The sequence below is a fragment of the Erythranthe guttata genome, chromosome 2 (genome assembly GCF_056151865.1).
Source record: "Erythranthe guttata isolate IM_541 chromosome 2, IM_541, whole genome shotgun sequence".
Classification (NCBI taxonomy): domain Eukaryota; kingdom Viridiplantae; phylum Streptophyta; class Magnoliopsida; order Lamiales; family Phrymaceae; genus Erythranthe; species Erythranthe guttata.
In genome coordinates, this window is record NC_142534.1 from 13,451,026 (window position 1) to 13,473,959 (window position 22,934).

Sequence of the window (22,934 nt, forward strand, 5' to 3'; positions counted from 1 at the left end):
AAGTTGGCCTGCAATATTAATTAATATATCTTAACTGAAGATTCTGAAAATATGTGAAGAGAATGTTAAACAGCAGCATCATGTTCACAACTACTTCTTTACTGCAGATTGACAAAATGAATTATTTCATAGAAATAATCCCAGTGAAACTGTAGCAACAGACAATCATTAATTAGCTCAGGCATGAGATTAAATAACTACAACTTCCAGCAGAAAAATTAACACAAACTCAGCTAAATTCTCTACTCGTCGTCCGAATTTTTTTTTTCCCCAATAACTCGTTAGTAGCTCATAGAACTGTACATTCAAGTGCTAGCAAAAAGAAACGAAAGACCAACTCCACAATAAATTTCACCTCCTCACGGATCAGCTAGATTTTCGGGTTCGTCTGTAGCAGAAAACTGACTACTCTTGTTCCAATCAGGAGTACTAACGTTATCTTGTCCAGGGGTACGATCGGTATTATTCCAGCCGGGTGTTCCGGAATCTTCCGGAGGAGCAGGGGTAGAATCGCGATTCCAATTTGGAGTTCCAGCTTCACTTCGAGGGGGGCGATCCTTACTGTTGTTGTTCCATCCGGTACGAGGTTGCGGCTTCTTGAAGTACTTTGCGATAAAAGATTCGGCTACGTCTGGATATTTTCCCCTTATGAAATTGTCTAGACACTTCCTGTACGAGAAATCTGCTTTGCTACCGTCGATAGTAACAGCATACAAGCATCGGCTCATTTGGAACTCACTGTGCTTGTTGACCTGTCAAACGAGTCCCAAATTAGATTCAATACAAGATAAATAAATAGGTACATAGATCGATAAAGTCCCAAGAAATATTAGATGTTGAAAAAAGGGAAAACGGGTAAATTGCTTTCTGGCCACCTCAAGTTAAGCTTGAAATAATTTCGTCAAGACTAAGAAAATCCGTTTATATATATATTAGTGCCACGTCGTGAAAACTAGGATTCGAAAACCGAGACTGAAATTCAAGTTTGTTATTACGGAAGACTGAAACGGAAGTTTGGTTGTCATCCAAAACATCTCAATATTTGAAAATAATGATGACCGAATAAAACATTTGACCAGAAAGTACTTGTATAGCAGAAAAATATAAAGTTAAGCATAAATAGAGGCTGAAAAAACAACCAAAATATTTTATCTCGACAGAACTTTTTCGTTGTAAATTAACTAGCCGTACCATTATGTGATCCAGTCCAGCTCCAATCTTCAGTGATTTTTCAGGATGATGATTCAAGACGTTATCGACAATGTACTTCTGATCATCCGCAGATAGAGGATCACCATCATTGTACCTTCACACACAAACAAAACAGTTCATTCATCTGACTAAAAGCTAAACCCACATTCTAGCATACAATTTAGTAAGCATCAAAAAGTGTTCTCCGTTTCTTCTTCTTTATCGTTCCCTCCAAAAAGGAAGATGAAAGAACAAGCCTCGTGGAATTTGCGTATTCGGTTTTAGAATCAGAAAAATCACTTCTAAACTGAAAAAAGATTTTCAGGAGACAACACTACAGTTGAAAACAGAATCACAACTCCCAATACGAGAGTCGTTGTAGATATATTAGCATTTTGTTGAGTCTAATTCTGAATCTGAAATAATATAAATAATATACCAACAAGAAGTTTAGAAACCGAAAAAAATAAAAAATAAAAATTAACTTACCCCGTCTGATGCATTACTCGTCTGATGTTCTTCATAATAGTTTCGGTTTCCAAAAGAACTTCTTGTTCTTCGGCGGTGAATGAATCCAACCTCTGCCTCGACGCAGTGAAAATTCCAGGTGCGTTTGGATCATCAACAGGGCCGCCACTTCTCTTGTTTTTCCAGTCTCTATCATTCGTGGGGCCCCTACCTTGTGAACCTTCTCTGCCACGACCAACCCCCCGGCCCCACCCCCTACCCCTACCTCTACCACGCCCTCGGCCCCACTGAGGCTGCTCATCATTATCGTTGGCTGTATCCACTTTTGAAGAACCCCAACCCTGAGAATCTGTGGAGTCATTCAACAGTTTCTGACTCGAACTCCACGGAGATTCATTCTTTGTATTATCACCTGTGGGTGTCTGAGAATCGGGCTTCACCCAATCACTCGAAGAGCCCCAAGTACTAAGAGGCTCTGAGTTTGCTTGCTCAGCCACTTTAGTTTGCCAGGGGTTGTTATCCTTCGAACCATCCTGTTCTTTTTGAGCTGCCGAAGCTGATGACCACAAGCCATCTTCTTGAGATTTTGGAGACGGAACATTCTCGATCGGAGCAGTATCTCCGCCCCAAGTCGATTTGTTCTGAGTTTGAGATGTCTTAACATGTCCCCACGTGCTCTGCTCACCTTTCTGAGCTGATGACCACAAACCATCTTCTTGAGATTTTGGAGACGAAACATTTTCGGTCGGAGCAGCATCTCTGCCCCAAGTCGACTTGTTCTGAATCTGAGATGCCTTAACATTTCCCCACGTGCTCTGCTCGTCTTTTTTGGCCCAATCTCCGCCATCAGAACCTGCCTTCTTGACATTTCCCCACGTGCTCTGCTCATCTTTTTTGGCCCAATCTCCGCCATCGGAACCTGCCTTCTTGACATTTCCCCACGTGCTCTGCTCATCTTTTTTGGCCCAATCTCCGCCATCGGAACCTGCCTTCTTGACATTTCCCCACGTGCTCTGCTCATCTTTTTTGGCCCAATCTCCGCCATCGGAACCTGCCTTCTTGGCATTTCCCCACGTGCTCGGCTCATCTTTTTTGGCCCAATCTCCGCCATCGGAACCTGCCTTCTTGACATTTCCCCACGTGCTCTGCTCATCTTTTTTGGCCCAATCTCCGCTATCGAAACCTGCCTTCTTGACATTTCCCCACGTGCTCTGCTCATCTTTTTTGGCCCAATCTCCGCCATCGGAACCTGCCTTCTTGCCCCAGGCTGAACTATTTTGAGCTGCTTCAGGAGAAGTGCTTTTCTCTCCAGCTTTTGTCCATTCATTTCCCTCAGAAGTGACCTTTTTGCCCCAAGCTGGGCTATTTACATTATCCACCGATCTTGCCGTATTACCCCTAGGACTCTGCTCTGGTTTTTTTCCCCAACCTCCTGCATCAGAGTCCACCTGCTTGCCCCAACCTCCTGCATCAGATTCCACCTTCTTGCCCCAACCTCCTGCATCTGATTCCACCTTCTTGCCCCAACCTCCTGCATCCGATTCCACATTCTTGCCCCAACCTCCTGCATCAGATTCCTTCTTCTTCCCCCAAGCTGAGCCAGTTTGAGCATCTTCATCAAAAGTGCTTTGTTGACCAGCTTTTGTCCAATCATTATCTATCGATCTGGTTTGACCAGTACTACCCCCAGTACTCTGCTCTGGTTTTCTTCCCCAACCTCCTGCATCGGACTCCACCTTTTTCCCCCAATTTGAGCTATTTTCTTCATCAGTTTTACTTTTTTGACCCTTTAAACTCCAGTCATCTGCCTCACGATCGACTTTCTTACCCCAAGTGGTTAGCTCGGCCTTCTTTGTCCAATCATCCTCAGTGTCAACCTTTTTGCCCCAAGAAGACCAGCTATCTTCAGATTCCTTGCCACCCTGTTCACAGCAGTATTATTAAAGTTTAATCACAAAGAACTAACACGAACTCAACCATAAAATATATAGTGACTCAGAATATCAAACCGATGAATGTCACTCATCTTTCCCACTGTCTTTCAAGCTGAACAAAAAGATGATTTACTGGAACTAAAATAATGGAATTGAAACTCATTTGTTGATACTTCTAGCAGCAAAATGAACTCAGTATGCAATGTGCACATAAATTCAGCCAATTACAAAAGAATGCATAAAAAAGAAATTACGGAATATTCCGTGCATGGAAAAACAACAAAGATCTGATGAATCAGCTTTACTACCATGCTACAAATGATAAACGGATTTAAGCAATATTCTCATACTGATCCACTTCAGTTCATAATTCATATTGCTATCATGAAACTTAAGATGCCATAAGATGCAATCTTAACTTTCAGGAAATATTTTTACCTCCTTCGAAAATCCATCTCCATTGAGCCCAAATTCAACTTCACATTCAAACGTGGGCTTTTCTGAACCAGGTTCGCGCACTGGAGACAGGTCCAAGTCCATATAATCTTCCTGGCCCAGATCCTCGATATCCGCACCCAGGCAACTAGTACCCGCGTCCTCCAGCTTGGAGCTATTCACCATATGAAGGAAGTCGTAGACATCAATTTCTTTATCTGGACTCAACTCAGCCTAAGAAAAGAAAATTGAAACATGAGTCTCCAGGCATATTTGTCAGAAGAACAGGTCGAAAGAAAATTGCAGCAACACATACCTTTCTTGTGTCCCAGAGAATCTCAAAGGGAGATCCAGTACCCACTGATACATGTTTGCCCCAAGCACAAGAAGCCACTATGCTTGACAAATTATCAACGTAGCACTTTTCAGCAGCTTTTTCAAAGCATTTTCTAGGGGTCTGAAAAAATAGGGAAGCAAAAAGCTTAGTAAGCAGACAATTAAAGCAAAAATGGTATGACATGGAATACATGTTAAGAGATAATAGAATGAACAAGACTACTTACAAACAATGTTGCATTCATGAACGGTACTTGAACACCAAGTAATCTAGACAAAGCCTTAATGCCACCAGAATTAAAACCAATCAGAGTGCCAGCACATGTCATGCTATTACCCAGCAAAAGGAGATGATCTTTGAGCACACCTTTTGTTACCATTGTCACTGATGTAGACAAACGCTACATAACAGAAAAAAAATAAAAATAAAAACAGTCAGCCTTTTCTCACAATTGAAAAACATAACTAATTAATTAGTTAACATGACTAATAAGAATAATTACTATCACGTGTATTCAGTAATGAAGCCAAGTTTCTAAGAAGGTAACATTTTGAACATGTTCGAAACAAGTATGGTCTTTCCCCTTACAACCAGAGTGGAATTTATTTCCTGATCTATTTTGTTTTGTCAAGTACAGCATTCAGTATGGTCGGTCTACAAATGCAATCTTAAGTTGAAAAGAATTTACAGCAAATATAGGTTTGTATGCGTGTCATGTATGTCAATTTTAAACTACACAAATTAATAATACAACATTAGGAGTGGAAATATATCCGTGTTTGTACATTTCATTCCAAGCTTGGAATTCACTCATATTATATACACTAGGATATTGTAAATAGATGATACCTGAACAGCCTGCTCGAACGCACAAGAAATACCAAGTAATTCTTGTACTTGTTTTATGCCATATGGGATTGAACGCTGGGTGTCAATCAAATGCATCACTGGAAGGCAAGAATCCATCACAACCCTCCAAGCATCTCCACTCTTCCTGACAGCTTCTTTCTCAAGGACAATATCTAAAGCCAATTCACCGATTGGGCTCTTAGATGGGCTCCTGATCCAGGTTGGCGTGTCTGGACTTAGCCATACCACATTTGCAGTTGAAATCCTAGGATCACCTGTACAATTGTCACCAATTCAAATGATTACAGATAATTTCTAACAGCAGAGAATCAAACTGCGGTACCCTTTATCACCCACTCAATCCCAACATTAGAGAGCAAGGCAGAAACTTCTAGAAAGAAAAAAATCAACACCAAAAAATAAAACATCCCCCACGTACTAGGTTATATATTGTCATTCCTAAGAATACCAAAAGGAAAGGGCAAAATGCATCCTCAAGTTACAGTATAAGTAAGAAAATATATGAGCACCTTTTATGATTGTCTGTAACAACACCGGGCAAACTGTATCAGCAAGAAAATAGGAAGCTCTCTCTAAAAGATTATCAGGTGCCCCTTGCCAAAAGAACTGGATGCATGGAACATCAGTCAATTTGCTTTTGGAAGATTGGCAGAAAGAACAACAGTCACTGCAAAGAAGGATATTGCATAAGAATGTAACCAATGATGTTTTAACCAATTGAAAAGACTAGTTTGGAATTAACAAGAACTTGCACCATAAATTATGTGTCTTAACCAAATCAATATATTTGCTAGTAACTCGATATTCTAAATCTAGTAATTGCTGCCCTAAATAGAAATAATAATCATCTACATTCAACTTACAGCTTTCCATAATTATGTGAAAAGAAAAAATTTGTGACCATTGTAAACCCTTTTTCAGGAAATATGTGACAGGAATGATGCATCTTTAGTGCTAACATACCTTACAACATTTCTTAAGTGGTTCCTTTTCATTCAGTTCACGTGTCAAATCGCGATAAATGTACTAAACAATGATTTAACCAAGACGATTGCTCAAATTTAAGACTGCATGTCCAAAACCAAAACAAACCTGACAGATAGTTCAACTTTCTTGAACAGGTTTCCAACTTTTTTCTTTTTGTGTTGCAGAATGATTGTTTCGCGACATTTTTCAAGTACATCATCCATGCTAATATTTGATTGTACAAGCTGTGTCTGTTTCAAAAACCAGTCATGAGAATGAAAAATATCAGCCCCAAATTAACATTAATGCAGCATTAAAAAAAAAGTGTTTTCAAGAATAAGGCAAACACCTTGTTCAGATGAATATGGCCAACAAGACCATGACTGGTCTCATGACTCTCGTGCACACTTTGAGATCTATATCTGCGAAAGTATATGAAGAACAATGAATATGGCATCAATGTAAGTACAACACAATTTAAACACGGAAAAAATCTGTTACATATTCTCTGTGCAATTAAGACCCTTAGGAATCTGTTACGCTGCCACCAGCCAACAGTTTACATACTCAATTCAAATATTCTTTTTTTTTATGTAAATCACCTATTACCGTGCTCCTTTAGTTATGGAGGATATAACTTACAGAAAAGTTACAGAAATAAAGAAAATTTTCAAATGATCTCAGGAATTATTATAATAAAAATACTTACGCATATATACTATTGAAATATTAATAGTGCCGTTGCTCTAGAAAAATTTAAATGAGGGACATACTCTATCAGGAACTCCATTGCCGTATCCTTGAGGCTGACTTTCTTCAACTGGTTCTTTACCACCAGTGCAGCACTTTCCTGGCAATGCTTTCTGCCGCAGTCACAATGACTGAGGTACAGAATCACCCGGCGGTCAGTTATATCATTCTTGAAGCTGACTCCACACAACAGTATTTCCTGAGTTCAAGAAAAATGGCATATTAGTGGGAATATTTCTCAAAAGACTTTACAATTAACACACTACGTTACATCAACTTAATATGTTAATTACCTTCATCATCTCCCAGGACGAGTTACTGCTTGAAGAAGAATCCAGCACAGCCTTGTAAGCAGGATTCGACATGGCAGTTGCCGCCAAGACTCCGACAGGATCACCAGCACAAAACTCGCTCGCAATATTGGCAGTGTTCACTCCATACTCGAACTGAATAATCGAATTGCTGCACATGTTTCTCACGGTCCCGTCATGACATATCACCACATCGCGAAGGATGGCCATCAAATTCTTGAATAGTGTCCCGGGCTCAGTTAATCCTCGGGTCGAGCGAACAATGACTTCTCTGCTCGCAATTGAATGAACCATCTCCTGATATGGGTTCAATCCACGGAAGAGAGGTCTACTGACCAAGCTGAATTCTTCAGCCGGATAGCCATCACAAGAAGGATACTTCTTTTGGAACAGTGATGACATGTCCTGGACCAAAGTCTCGGTGTAGAACTTCCCCTTGTCTGACAACTGAATCCCCAAGAAACCAATCTGCTGAACCACCTTGCTGAGAGCAGATTCACTTTTAGAATCTATGAGGCGGCCAACTGCGGAGGACTTCACGAAGTTTGTAACTGGAATCTTCACATTGCGAAGGTAGTTGTCTATCTGCAAAGCGATCGACTCACTATATGAGGCACGCAGATGAAACAGCAGTGGAGAAATCTTCTGAAGGTTTTCTTGGATGCTCTCCAAAACATCCAAGGGTAGGAAAAATTCTCTTAAACTGACACTGAAGCCCTCCGTGTACAGATTTTCCATCAATAAAGGCTGTATCGAGTTGAAGAACCTTATAACCTCTTCCGGGCCCTTCAAGAAGAAAAGGGAGGTGACTATGTCATTGACAATGGGCGTCATCCCATCCCAACTGAAATCTACACTTAGAACCTCACTTTTGGATATCACGTGTCTCTCGCCAGAACTATCAAAGGAAGGCGGTAATGTCAACTCCAAAATCTGTGGTGCAGTCCAAAGAGGGCCACTGGCAGACTTCGATACTGAAGGTCTGGATAGCACATTGGGCGCAAACATAGCTAACTGTTGTGCTGCTGCTCTGCTCAAGAAATACTTTCTAAAAAGAACTTTAAGCGACAGCAGCGAGTCATTGGCCAGCTGCAAGTTGAAAGCCCCAGTGTGGGAACTAAGCAGCTGTTTCTCCACTGAAAACAGCTCGAGTACCTCTGCTTTCGCTTCAAGAGACTGCGGGTAGAAGAGATGGATGCAATCTCCATCAAAATCAGCACTAAGTGGACCACAGATAAGGGGGTTGATTTTAACTGTATGATCGTCATGTACATACACGGATAAGGCCTGTAGGGAATGTTTGTGTGTAGTTGGTGGCCGATTGATGAACACAGTATCCCCATCCATTATCCTCCTATGGACAACCTGACCAGGCCTCAGAGATGTATGTCCTTTCGACCCTTCCCTCAGTGAATATTGGGACAGACCATCCCTGTATGTCAAGCACAACTTCTCATCCACCAGCTTTTGTAAAAAAAGTATGTTGTGCTGGTTTACCCGCTCCTCGAAAGTAATCTTTTGTGCTATTTCAAACGGCAAACCAATCTCAGACACTCCTTTAAAAGGATCACCAGTGATCACACTGCGAGAGGAAAACCCCGAACCCTTTCTAATAAACAGAGTCTTCATCTTCTCAAGCCAGGCTTTAGTAGATGATACATTTATTTCTTTGTTGACTCCAAAGCGAGAATCTACGTCACGTGATGCCTGAAAAGGGAACTCGGAGTTAAAACGAAACATGATTTAAGCAAAATATCAGAGTGAATGACAATTATATGAACCAATAAATCACCAATGACATCATAAAAGAACCGAACATTAGGCATAATGCTGGATTGTTTTTCATCACAAAGGAAAGGTACACTAATCACTTCTAACGAGATAAAAACTTAGTCAGCATGCAGAAAGCCCAACAAAGCTAATATCATCAATTGCAATCAGGTAAACGACCAGTATACTATCCACGCTGTAACCACGTCAGTTAAGCTAGATCAAAGAATCCTAAATATGTTAAAAGTCTGATAAACACAACAAATATGTATCCAAGACTACAATAGAAAAGAATAATCTCTTGTATCTTCCACGGAAAACAATTAAAACATACAAAAACAAGAAATACCTTTCCAGTGCCCCTAAATTGAAGATACAGTGCCACAGCTGCTTGTAATTCATTGGCTTCGATCTCTTGAGATTCGAAATTTGGCATCCCAGACCTTGAATTTTTTATGATTTCGACTTGTCTCAACACTTTTTTAAGCAACGATATAGAATAATCCTGGACATCAACAAGATGATGATAATCAGCCAACATATTCAGCAGAAACAAAAAGGTTCAAGGAGGGGTCACATTTGATGAAAATGACTAACCGTAGACATTGTACTGATTCCATCAGAAACATCAGGAACGGATAAACAGTTAGGAGGAACTGGTAAGTGCTGGAGGATGTATCCATCTTGTGGAAAGTAACCTTTCGCAGAAAGCTTTTTCCTGGTGTCCTGAGGAAGTTTTCTTAATATTGCCATCACCTTAAGATGTCAAGAAAACCAAATTAGATATGTGCAACACTGCTGCTCAAATGTTTTTATGTAAAAAAGGAAACAAAGACATGCTGACATCTAGAGTTCCAAAACTTCATTAGAAGGAACAAAACAGATCAAGCTGTATTATATTCCAGATTTGTTTCTTTGTCCTGATGTAGTACCAAAACCAAAGATAAGTAAATGCACAAGGAGAAAGGGCTACTAGTCAACTCATGCTACATGTACTAATAAATGCAAAACCATAATGAGAATGACAAAAGGAAGATTAAATCAACATACAAAAATGGTTGAACACTAGAAATAAAATAAGAACCAATTATACGACTACGACGTCTGACTTCTAAAGAAGAGCAACCTCAAATACAATACTCCATAAAAGATTTATAGATCTATTCATCAGCACATATGGCAAACTAAACCTCAGGTGCACCTCAATTCTGTCTAGGTGTTCCAGGGATGGAATCAAGGCAAAGAAGAGACATTAAAAGACTCTATCAAAAACATTTTTTTGCAGATATAACAGATTTAAGAATCAATTAAGAGATATTTGTGCAAAGCAATACCTCAGAAGGTAGTAACGGGCGAGAATACCCATCTCCATAGCGAAATCCATATTTTTCCAAGAAATGCCATAATCCATCTTCATGTCTTAATCTTGTTGGCACTTTTAACTCCAAAAAGTAAGCTCCATCAGTAGTCTTGGCTTGGTTGATTGACATTTGTGATGTCTCCTGCAGATAAGTGAACACTTGAGGCACAACCAGAATTTTCACCAAAAAGTTTCATTGATTTGTTCCAAAATGGTGCGCACATCGCTTGATACAGATTTAAACTTAAGATACGTCAAGTAGCAGCCCCATATACTATGGCTTCAACTTTAGTAAGAAACTGACGGTCTTAAAAATATTCAAGACTCAAACTAAAACTGCCTAGTTTCAACAAAACTAGCAAGAGAGAGGATTGAATATTAGCACTATATGGTCCAAATAGAGCAACATTATTTTACTAACGCGACTTAGAAACTTGGAACCAACAGAAACATACATTCTCATGAATCTCCAGCATATGAAAAACCATATTCAAGGACATATAATACTCAACACAGAACACTCTAACGATTGCAGGTGGAAACGAGACAGCACATAGTTGACAATATTAAATATCTAAACATTAAAAAGATTACCCAGAGATAAGCTTAACTAAGATGGGGCACAGAATCCTTCACAGAGAAATTAAAACTAGTTTTCTTTTGAGTCAATAAAAAATGCCAGAATGTTTTGAAGAAGTAATCGACTAGACCTCAAGTGCCCATCTATAGTTTAGTTAGCTGAACCACTGATTTCCAACAATGAGTCTTATGAAGTATTCTAACAACTCAATATTGAACACGCATTCTTCACCTAGGAAAGAAACAAAAGGACCACCAAGCAAGACAAGAAAAAAAAAAAAAAAAAAAAAAAAAAAAGACAGACTTCAATGAAGAAAGAATCTGAGAATGTATACAAAACACAAGACTGTCATTTGCTCACTCGTTTAAATTATTTTCATAATCACGAATTATTGAAGGAGGTGACTCTAATCGACCATTAATATTCTAAGTTCAGAAAAAAATAAAAATAAAAATAAAAATGGTTTCAAGATGAACATAAGTCTCAAGCACTGTCTTCTTAACAACCAGGATTATCTTAACTGTGGACTGCCATATATACAAACTTAACAAACATGGATTGGATTCAGTGGCAATAATATGTTGCCATATTTTCAAGAGGCATAAAGGCTAGAAAGACTAATTAAACGGAAATATATATCACACTTACATATCCATATAGGGATATATTTGGCCTGGATTACCAAAATAGATCAATATACTATAGATCATCAGAAAATTTATGGCAATGTTATATACATGGAAATCGGAAAACTTCATGAATGCCCAACTTTACCTACCTTCTCTTCTTTACATTTACAGTAGCATGTTTCAATTTATCAGAATTTTCATTTGATTTGACACCATAAGCTAGATATAATCACGAACTGGGGTCGGTAAAGAAAATATTAAATTCCAGGGCGATGTTAAACAAAATACTGCTGGCACAAAGCCCGGCAGAGTTACGCTTATATGCATGATATTCTACGTAAATATGAATTAAAATATAAATACAATAGAATTACCTCACAGCATGTCGATAGTACTCTTTCAATAACACCAACATTCTTCACCTGAAATTGAATGAAGTGAACATGAGTAACGTGATAAGAATATAAAGGATGGTTACTAGTCATGTCTCAGTGGTATCAGTACACCAACGAAAACAAAAACATAACCACATTCTAGAAGTACAATAATACTTAGGCGTCCATGAACTCTATACTTGGTCGTGATAAAAGGACAGTTCCTAATTTGCAAACTTAATAGTTTCCATTTCATGATCTAGAAGAAGTAATCACTAACTTCAACACTTAAAAGCATTAAGTCATTCTATACAAAATAAGTATCGAATTAAAGGGCATGGAATAGAAATGGAATTGACGACTACATTGATTGTTAAGAAAACCTTCCTTAGAAACAATTCAATGACAACAGTAAATAGAAGTATGCCATGGTATGTAATACCTTCCTATTTTTAAACTTCAAGCACTTCAAGCACAACAAAGTCAACATTCTTTTCAGCTCGTCAACATGGTCAGGATGGTATATTGGAGTTGGTAATTCAATGTATCCGAAATGCCCTGAAATTGCAAGTGTGCTCAAGTAAGTGAAGTATATATTATCATATAATAATAACGTACACATCGTTTCATTATCATTTGACTTTCTAGTACAACAAATTGAGAAATAAATACCTTCACATTGCCCGGGCTCACCGGTACCACAGGACTCGCATTTGCCAGTTTCGAGAGGCAGGCCAAGAAAAGGATTCGACAGTTGGCTAGCGTGACTGATAGGGCAGTCGCTGATTGATGCTTTACACTAGTCAAGAGATACGGAAAAGAATCAGTTACTCGACAGATAATCTGTAATAAATTATATCCTCGCTTGAAGCTAGATCGTTTTTTTCATATCTCAAACTTAATATTCATAAATAATAGGGATGGAAAAATCTATCATCACAGCCGAAGAAAAGATTATGTTCCAGATTTGTGCCATCTAAGTCCATTTCCCCCCCTTTTCGGTACGTAACCAAATTGTTCGATGCTTAAAATGAATTGACACATGTACTCACAATTTCTTGACGAGTTGCCAAACCAAATTTTATCCCTTCTATTTTCGCCTCAAAAGTTGCGAGTAATGAAGATTCCTCCATTTCCTTTTACACCTGGAGAGTAAAAGAGAAATATATCATGAGTTCAAACTACAGTACAAATATACAACAACATGAAAGGATCCATATATAAGATTATGGATCTACGAAATTACAAGTATCAGATCGCGTAATTTTGCTGCAACAAGAAACGAGTAAAAATGAATAGAACCCTAATAACCTTATATGCGAACCTGGACACTATTCTGTACTCCATAACCATGTCGAGTTATAAACGACACTTCTTATTTTCACATTATCCCAATATTCAAGAAACACAATTAGAATGGCATGAAAAGACACAACCTCAACATTGAGAATAACAAATAATTCAACGAAAAGAATAAAAAAAAAAAAACAACGAAAAGATACTCATGTAAATAACAGTGCTAGTAGTAAAAGACTATCAAAACCAAATAATTCATGTGATTTTGCTTATGGCTGAATAATATAATTTGAAATTAAAATTAAAATTAAAATTAAAAAAAATAAACAAAACAAAATTACGATGCTCAGCCAAAACGACAAACTATGAAGGAGAGAATTAAATAAAACGCAAACACATTTTCATTTCGAGAACATCCCACAATAAAACCCCTAATTCTCAACCTACATGAAAAAAAACCAAACACACACTGAAAAACAAAAACAAAAATAAAGCTAAATAAAAAAAAAACCCTGAATTAAACTACAGAGGAAAACAAAAAAATCAAACTACCAACAAACATAAAAATCACAATAAAATCGACATGTACTTTCATATGCGAAACCCCGTACAAAAATAAAAAACCCACCTCCGTTCGCAACGACGAAATGTAAGAGAAACCCAGCAGAAATGCTGCTGAAAATTCAGAGCATTTCCCTTACAAGTAAGCCCAGATGAAGAAAATTAACCCTTTTTTTTCTACAAGAAATTAGTTTGAGGTTTTTGTTTGGTTTAGAGAGTGAAAAGGGGGGTTTTAGTGAGACTTGTGTTCTTCGACTCTTTTGCTCTTCTTCTTCTGCATGGTCAATTTTTCAATTTTCCATTTTCAATTTCAATTTCTATTTTCAATTCGATTTTCTTTTTTGCATCAGATTTTGAAAAGAAAAAAACAAAAAACAAATGGCAACGGAACAAATAGTACCAAGTGCATACACATTGTAGGCGTGGGATTACACTCTATTTACTTTATTGCCCTTGTTGTTTCATCTTTCTAAAATTTATTATCCATAAATTATATATATTTTATTTAGAAAATATATTAAAATAAATTTTTAATATGTATTTCAAATTCGATTACTGTTGAATGTAACTAGATTTATATTAAATTTAGGTCAAACATTTGTAATTTTGAATCCGTCCCTACAAATTGAGGTAATTATATGTTGCATCTGATTATTTTGCATTAGGTGAATTTCATATGTAGATCTGCGCATTATCGCACATATCCATTTGAAGGGTTATGTAATCAGATCTACGATTGAAATCCATTTGATATAAATAATTAGGTATAGCAGTTAACTTTCCGCGAAGGTGGATCGATTTTTGCGCCAGTTGGGAAAGTTTCACCCCTATCCTAAAATTTGACTTTATAAGGCTATTTTTAAAATTGCGGTGTTCGTAAACAAATTTTAATTTTCAGCTATTATGAAATATCTTAAATTTCCTAAATAAAGCATATTTGATAAAAAATAATAATAATAATAATAATAATAATAATAATAATAATAATAATAATAATAATAATAAGGTGCAATTGTTCAATTTATCATTTAATTGAATAAAAAAGTGCTTTCAGGATTTAAAAAAACTTGTTGCTGTATTTTCCAAGTTATTATTAAAAACAAATTATCTGCAAACTCAGCATAAATACATTATGAGAACATAAAGAAAAGGCATAATCTATTATATATACATTATACATATATTATTTTATTTTTATTTTTTTTGCAAAAATCACCTAACTCTTCATTTATATTTTTTTCCGAACATTTACTCTACGAATCTAAATAACATAGAAAGTAAACTTTAATTTCGGTTGCAAATTCAGTTATTGCTGAATATAATATAGTTAAATTTGGACGTAAGTCGCAGCTAATTTTCATATGTCTAATTCAATAATCAACCTTATCTAATCTAATTTAATTTATATCTTTAACCGTCATCTTTTCCCTCTCTTTATTACAAAATCCTTACCAAATTACGTCAATCTAGGACCCACAGATTCTTCTGTGCAGACGCGTTTTCACGTTTAACGTCGTTGTTCAAAAATCAAAACGTCAAGGCACTCGTCTGAAACGTTTCACGTCGTTTTCGTAAACATATAAAAAATTGAGAATGTTTCGAAGAATGATAGGGAAAATAAAAACATGTTTCCACCCAAAAAAAATCCAAAACATGTTTCGGATAAAGAGCAAATATTGCCAATGTTTGGGGAAAAAAAATAATCATATATTTATCTCTTTTTTGGTTGTAAACGTGTTTTCATATTTCTACGCATATAAATCATTTACTAAAACAAAGGTCTATTTTATACTGTATTGGGTAGATCTTTACCATTCATATACACACAAACACACACATACTCATATTGGTGTTTGTATATAAACAATAAAAAATCAGCCGATGTAATATTCAACGAATGTAGCATAGAAATAACCCTAAAACGGATTTCTATGTTGGAAACAACCATTGACTCATCTATGCCAAATAATTATAACTACGGCCCAATTCCAAAATCAGGCCCAACTTACGAAGTTTAATTTCATTGTGGAAAATCAGCCCATAATTAAATTAATCGTGACTATAAATAACGTAATCGCCATTATGGGTAATATTTATTTATTACGCATTCTCGAGATTCTCTCTATTTTTTAAAATCCAAAGCTGACTTAAACGTCGGAGTACTTTTGTCGAGACTAAGGCACTATAACGCGTGTTTTATGATACATGTAGCGAATCACTTATTCAATAGATGAGTATTATTGAAATTTTGTGAGTTGATCTAAAAAATAACTCGACGTGACGGTATGAGATACTAACCTTATGTAGGTGCACTGGGTAATTCTCACTCTCGTGCAATAGCTTACAAATCACATGCAAAATGTACTTATTGAACCGAAAAATTTTATTAACAAAGTTGAAAATCAAAATTGTTATCTTAAAATTAGTTGTTACAATCAAATTTTGAAAAAATATATGAAAAATATTACATGAATAAAAAAAAATATTCAAATTCAATTTTATTTGATAGTTACATAATAAACTTGTTATTGGAAGCTAGTTTGTAATAATTAATTTGTAAGATTAGTTTAGGAAACAAATATATCAAGAATTATTTTTGGCTAAATGGTTGCATGCATGTCATTTTTGTCATCATAACAATAAAATAAAATAAAAACATTGTAATGGCAAACAATATATTCAACAACTTAAAAAATATAAAAATAATTTATAAGCGCCACACAGACTGAGTTAAAATATGGAGTCTTTACAAATAAGCCCATCAATGGGTACTTATTCATAAAGAGATCCAGATAAAAAACTTCTTTACCAATAAGTCCACACATGGTCCAGATTTTTGTAAATGATTAAAATAACCTCTCATACTTTAATATGCTCCAATTTCATCCTTAACTTTATTTAACCTCAATTTGACCCTAAATTTTACAAATTATTCAATTTTGACCCAATTTTTTTTTTTCATTTTTTTTTTCAAAAACTTTTTTTTTCCCGCCTGATTCCGGCGTTGACTTTTCAATTTTTTTTTTCTTCCGGATTTTTTCGCCGGTTTCCGGCGTTGACTTTTTCGATTTTTTTTTCTTCTTTTCTTTATTTCTGTAACTTTTTTTTTTTCGTTTAAACAACAATATTGTTGTGATTGACAGTAATACTAACTATCTTACTGTTAAACACAGTAAAATTAACTAAACTACAGTTTAACACAGTAATATTGCTATATTAAACTCTAGCACAGTAATAATAACACAACAAAACTCATTATTATTGTGTAATAGAGTAATATTAGTATGTTGACCGTTCAACAAATGTAAACATAATAAAAAACCAAAAGAATTAATATTACTGTGAGTGACAGTAATATTACTATAACAACAGTAATATTACCGTCAACCACTGTAATATTACAATAATAGACAGTAATATTATTACGTTACTCCGTGAATAATTCAAACAAACAAAAAATCCAAACAAAATAATAATATTGATGTGGTTGACAACAATATTACTATAACAACAGTAATATTACCGACAACCACAGTAATATTATTGTGTTTACAGTAATATTACAATAATAGACAGTAATATTATTATGTTACTCCGTGAATAACTCAAACAAAACAAAAAACCCAAAAAAATAATAATATTGATGTTGTTGACAATAATATTATTGTGTTTACAGTTATTTTACTATCAACGACAGTAATATAATTACGTTGACTTGTCAACAAATCAAACAAAAAAAAACAACAAAAAAAATAAATAATAATAATACATTAATTGACTGTCAACGGCAACACAATTACATAAATGTATTGTCAATGGCAGTACAATTATGTTAATTAACTGTCATTGACAGTATAATTACGTTAATTTACTATCAGTGACAGCACAATTACGGTCAACGTTTAGCGGCGGACGTAAAAAAAAAAAAAAAACCAAACAAACAAAAAAAAACACTAAAAAAAGTCAACGCTAAAGACCGCCGGAAACCGGCGAAAAAATCCGAAAGAAAAGAAAAGAAAAAAGCAAAAACAAAAAAAAACAAAAAAAAAATTATTTTTGAAAAGTCAACGCTGGAATCCGGCGGCAAAAAAAACAAATTTGATAAAAAAAATTTTTTGAAAAAAAAATTTTTTGGGTCAAAATTGAATAATTTTTGAAATTTGGGGTCAATTTGAGATTAAATTAAGTTAAGGATGAAATTGGAGCATATTAAAATATGCTCCAAAAAAAAGTCAGAATTGAAATTTTGTGGTCAAAATTGGATTTTTGTGGACAAAGTCGATTAAATTGGGGTTACAATTAAGAATTGGATATAAATGGTCGAGGGTAATATTGACATATACATGAATGTTTCCTTTATTTATAATAAATATTAAAAGGATGGGCTTATTGGTGAAAAATATATAGCCCATAAACCTAGAATAATAAACATACTTGGTTGATAACTTATTCACAAAAACCCCTTAAAATATAAGATTATTTGTAGAAAACGGGAGATGAAAATGCATTAACTCACATTAGAAATAGAGTTTTGAATTTTGACGAGAACACTTAAAATAAAATAGTGGAAGGTGAATAACTAGAGTACAATTGGCAACCAATGTGAGCTTAAATGCAAAGCGACACGCGCACCGCCAAAAGTTGCATATCGAAATATACCTCTCAAATAACTGTTATAAATATAATAAATATCGGAAGATTAATGGAAAATTTCATGTTTGTCTTTTATAATGCGTGCATATATATAGTAAAAATACTATTAATAATACTTCAGTTTTAAAAAAATAAACTTGCTTAGGTTTCCAAAAACTCACTAGCCAACTCGTGAGTCTTAGACATTTAGGTTGGAGCGTGCTCGAGTTCGACTCATTTACATTTATAATCTATCTCTTATTAATTAATACAATTTAAGATTATTTATACTATAATTGGAAAAAAACCAATTTTTAATTAGAAATAATTGTCTAACTTTTCTTAAACGAAAAATCAAAAGAAAAGAAGTTTGTTGTTGTTGTTGATTGGAATAGAATCTAAGGATGCATGCATGGCTATGGTGGCGACAGTCGAATCCCACAAGCACTTTTGCATGATAAGTCGTATCATTAATTTAATTATGTTTTCAGTACAATTATATTCCACACCACCAAATTAAATTCATGGTTCTATATTTTTCAAAATACACTTTAGTATGTGAAGACAAATTATATATATATATATTTATGCGAATTATACTTTTCGTCCCTTATGTTTCATCTGATTCCACTTTTGGTCCCCATTGTTTCAAAGTGAATAACGTACACGTCAAAAGTTCAATTGCAAACACATTTGGTCCTCATGAGCATTAGATGCTAACGGAAAACACTATTTTATGTCTAAAATTGAAATTTAATATCGTTTTGTGACTAAAAAGCAATGAAAGTTTTAAAGTACTAATTATAATAAAAAAAAATATATATAAAAATAGTACTATCCACTGCCTTATCATCGCCTCCTACATCTCCCCTCCAAACCGCCGTCGCCGTCGAATTCAAATTCGACGGATTCCGCCACCATACTCCACTTATCACCGGACCGGTCAGAGTCGACAGAGTCAAAACAAAGATGACAGATGGGCAAAAAATTCCCTTCTAATTTTTTTTTTGATTTATTTATATTTGCATTTTTTTTTGTTAAAATTGAAATATTACTTATTTTTTTTCTAATGTATTTATATCTACTATATTTTTTTGCATTTGTTTATTAAAATTAAAATATTATTCAACTTTTTTTTCTTCTAATGTATTTATATTTTTAATATATAATTTTTACATTTTTGTTTGTGAAGATTAAATATTATTCAAGTATAATTTTTTATTTATACTTAATATTAATTTTTTTAATTATAATTAGTACTTTAAATTTTTTAATTATTTTTAGCCCCAAAACAATATTAACTTTCAATTTGAGCCCCAAAATAGTGTTTTTCCTTGGCATCTCACGCACATGTGACAGAGATGACCAAATGTGTTTGAAATTAAACTTTTGAGATGTATTTTGTTCACTTATGATGTTTGTATAATTTAGGAATAAAATATTTTTTTATAATTTTCAGTAAGTACCTATAAAATTAATCGCATGTCGTAGGGCGACTATTGATTTTATTGAATAATAGCATTAATTTAGATATATGTCAATTTCGTGCAAGTCCTTTAATTTATGATACTATATAACTAGTATGTCGATCGTAATCAAATCTTCCAATCGCACATCGGAATTTTATTAGTTAGGTGGAATTCCAATAGCCCTATATTTATATCTATTCTATATCTATATTTATATCTATATTTATATCTATTAAAAGGAGGAATCCTTTCTATTTATTGTAATTGTAAAGACAAAAATATCATCGGAGAGATCAAATTTCCAAGAGTAATTGAGGAATATTAATTTAAAGTAATTAATTTATTATTGGTGTTGAATTGGTATAAATGAATTAGTGTATATGAATAAAGTAAACACAAGAATATTTGATTCATATTGTAACAAGAATTGTGCACAAAATATTTCATGCATTTATTTATTCGACCAAGAACAAAAGAAAAAAAAAAGAAAAGGGAAGTGAGGACCATTATTAATTGAGTGAAATTGATATGGGGTAGTTTGGATCGATGTAGATACAATTATTCGCCTAATCCTATTCTCGAAATCAGAGGTTGAAACTTTATATTTTGGAAATATTATCGAATATAAATCAAATTTCGATTAAAACATTGGTTATATGCTATTAATGAAAATACTAATTCATTATTCTTAACAATAGGTCCCGGAGACTTCGATTTTCCAAAATCAACCGTTTTTTTTCTTCACGAAGTAAAAACCTTGTTCCTTTTTTCAAATCAGAAAACGCTAATTGGAATTTGTAAATGTTTTTTCAATCAAGGGTTTTATACATTTTTTATCGAGGTGTGTTCGGATTGTGTATTGTTTTTATTTTCATTTTTCACCAAGGAATATTTTTTCGAAAAAAAATGTTATACTATGGTAATTCTATGAGCCACTTAAGTAATTAGTGCACATTTATATAATGGTAATGGTTGAATCTACATAGTCGAATGTTGTCTTAGGTGGTATTTGCAAAAACTTTTACACGAATAGATTATGAGCTTTTTCTTATTCATAATCTAATTTTAGTTGTTTGCTAAATGAACTTTTATTTTTACTTATCTTAAAATAAGCAATTTAAGTCATAATTTGTTAAGTACCCATGACCCATGATTTTTTTATTTAAGTTTAGTTTTCAATAAATTTACAAACACCCCAAACTTTAAAAAATAAGCACTTTAAAATCAACTCAACTCACAATTCATAACGTTCGCTTTAAATAAGCTTTTACAAACACCACCTTAATCTTTACCTTGTTACCGGCATCTGTCGGTCAGTGGATCCTCTTTTGGAAATATTAATTAACTAATCAAATATCAACATTACGCCAAGGTGCTTATAAGTTATAACTACATTTATAAAATAAATATTAAAAAATTATATGCTTGATATATATTATTGTTCGTCAATACGAGTTGAAATAATATGAATTAATACAGAGAATCGAAAATATATAGTAAGGGCTGGTTTGAAAACTCACATGGCCGGTTCTGACCGTAAGCAAACAAGGAATAGTCGCCGAATTTTTGAAAAATTTAGGGCCCTAAATATATTTTTATTTTTTGTATATTAGTTATAATATTAAATGATATTTAAAATATATTAATAGTTCAACAATTGAAGTTGTCCGAATAATATTATTTGACGTATTTTAAATATTTGTTGGATTTTTTTATATTTATTCTTGCATTTGGGTCATAATTATATTAATTAACATAATCTAAATTAGTTGCCGGAAACGTTTATACTTATTCTTGAATTTGATGTGATTGAAATGTTTTGGATCAATTATTATAAGTTAAATACTGAGTTTTTTAATCAAATATTTATCTATTTCAAGATTTTAAATCTGTTTCCCCAGCAATCACGTATATCGTCTGAACTTTTTTAAAGGTAAAAGTTAAATAAAATCGTTTTTATCTATCTGGATATATTTTGCCGAAAAAGGTGAAACGAATTACTAAAAGAATGGAAAATAAAGATTTTCCATCTATTTAGAGGATTTCAAGAATAATGAAAAAGGGGAAAAAGAAAAAAAAAAAAAAAGGGTAATATAAGATGCTTATTGTAGTCCTTTATCATCTCACAATTGTTGCAAGGATTTCATCTTGTCTAGACACATATAATGAAGCAAACAATATTGGTACACCTATTGGTTTATTTGATGCTACATTCGATGAAATACAGCGAATAATTATCAACCGTTGATTTATATATAATCACACACACCTATGTGTTTGTGATCCAATATAGCATCTTAATAATCTACACCCAATTGGAAATACAATTTTATGTCCAAATTGATTATACTTAAGAATCTTCATAAATTGAGATACAAGCAGCCTCCCAACTTAAAACATACACTCCCATAACTTTTGTAACAGCTGTCACTTTTAAAAAATATTTGCGTTCCATATTCATCCGTCACTTTAAATTTTCTTGAATGCATTTTTCATGTTTTTAACATTATTAATTCCACTTTAAATATTATTTATCTCTTCCAAATTGTTAAATGATAAAGGCTATTTTACTCATTTTATGCAATTTCACTAAAAAAAAGCTACATTTATTGCACCAAAAAGCGAGCGAAATATTTCGTCCCCATGGCTCCCATCCCCTGGTCCGACATGTTTTTTAAGGAAGAATGCAAATTATGGTGACTCAACGACCCGTTCGGGTAGCGGACTTGGGCACACAAAGAACCAACCCTCATTATACAGTTGAAATTTTCACACTGCGACTGTCATTACTCGATCCTAAGGCCTTGTCCTAATACTGCGAAACCAATTGAATTATACGCATGCGGACACGAGCCCCATTTATTGAGTTTCTTAATACTTGTGTAAAGTTGAGTATATAAATAAATAAATAAATTAAAAAAATCATAAAAAATCAAATCCCACTATTCAATAACATCACAATAAATTTTCAAACATGTAAAGATTTTATAATTTGACTCTA

The 22,934-nt window shown here is 34.1% G+C and overlaps 1 protein-coding gene across 3 annotated transcripts; it reads right to left on the bottom strand.

Annotated features, from left to right (window-relative positions):
* Positions 1-108: 108 nt before the first annotated feature.
* Positions 109-14,245, bottom strand: NRPD1B (nuclear RNA polymerase D1B). 3 transcript variants are annotated; one of them, XM_088811733.1, is made up of 21 exons: positions 13,900-14,245; positions 13,028-13,120; positions 12,648-12,774; positions 12,418-12,533; positions 11,976-12,023; positions 10,367-10,534; positions 9,630-9,788; positions 9,382-9,537; positions 7,245-8,969; positions 6,975-7,150; positions 6,551-6,623; positions 6,328-6,452; positions 5,745-5,902; positions 5,215-5,489; positions 4,592-4,765; positions 4,345-4,485; positions 4,032-4,262; positions 2,579-3,581; positions 1,681-2,512; positions 1,192-1,306; positions 109-752 (listed from the first exon to the last, which is right to left on the bottom strand). In XM_088811733.1, exons 2-21 carry the CDS (start codon positions 13,106-13,108, stop codon positions 360-362), a joined length of 6,276 nt encoding a protein of 2,091 aa, XP_088667859.1. In that variant the 5' UTR covers positions 13,109-13,120; positions 13,900-14,245; the 3' UTR covers positions 109-359. The 3 variants fall into 3 exon arrangements, with proteins under 3 accessions (XP_088667859.1, XP_012836426.2, XP_088667855.1); XM_012980972.2 differs by having other exon boundaries at positions 1,681-3,581; XM_088811729.1 differs by having other exon boundaries at positions 1,681-3,581; positions 12,418-12,774; positions 13,900-14,038.
* Positions 14,246-22,934: the final 8,689 nt, after the last annotated feature.

Excerpts from the sequence above, each read along its gene's own strand:
- NRPD1B (XM_088811729.1), bottom strand. The coding sequence starts at position 13,108 with ATGGAGGAATCTTCATTACTCGCAACTTTTGAGGCGAAAATAGAAGGG. Across the intron at positions 12,024-12,417 it reads TGAAGTTTAAAAATAGGAAG|GTGAAGAATGTTGGTGTTAT; the intron begins GTATTACATACC and ends ATTCAATTTCAG. Across the intron at positions 5,903-6,327 it reads AAAGTTGAACTATCTGTCAG|TGACTGTTGTTCTTTCTGCC; the intron begins GTTTGTTTTGGT and ends CCTTCTTTGCAG.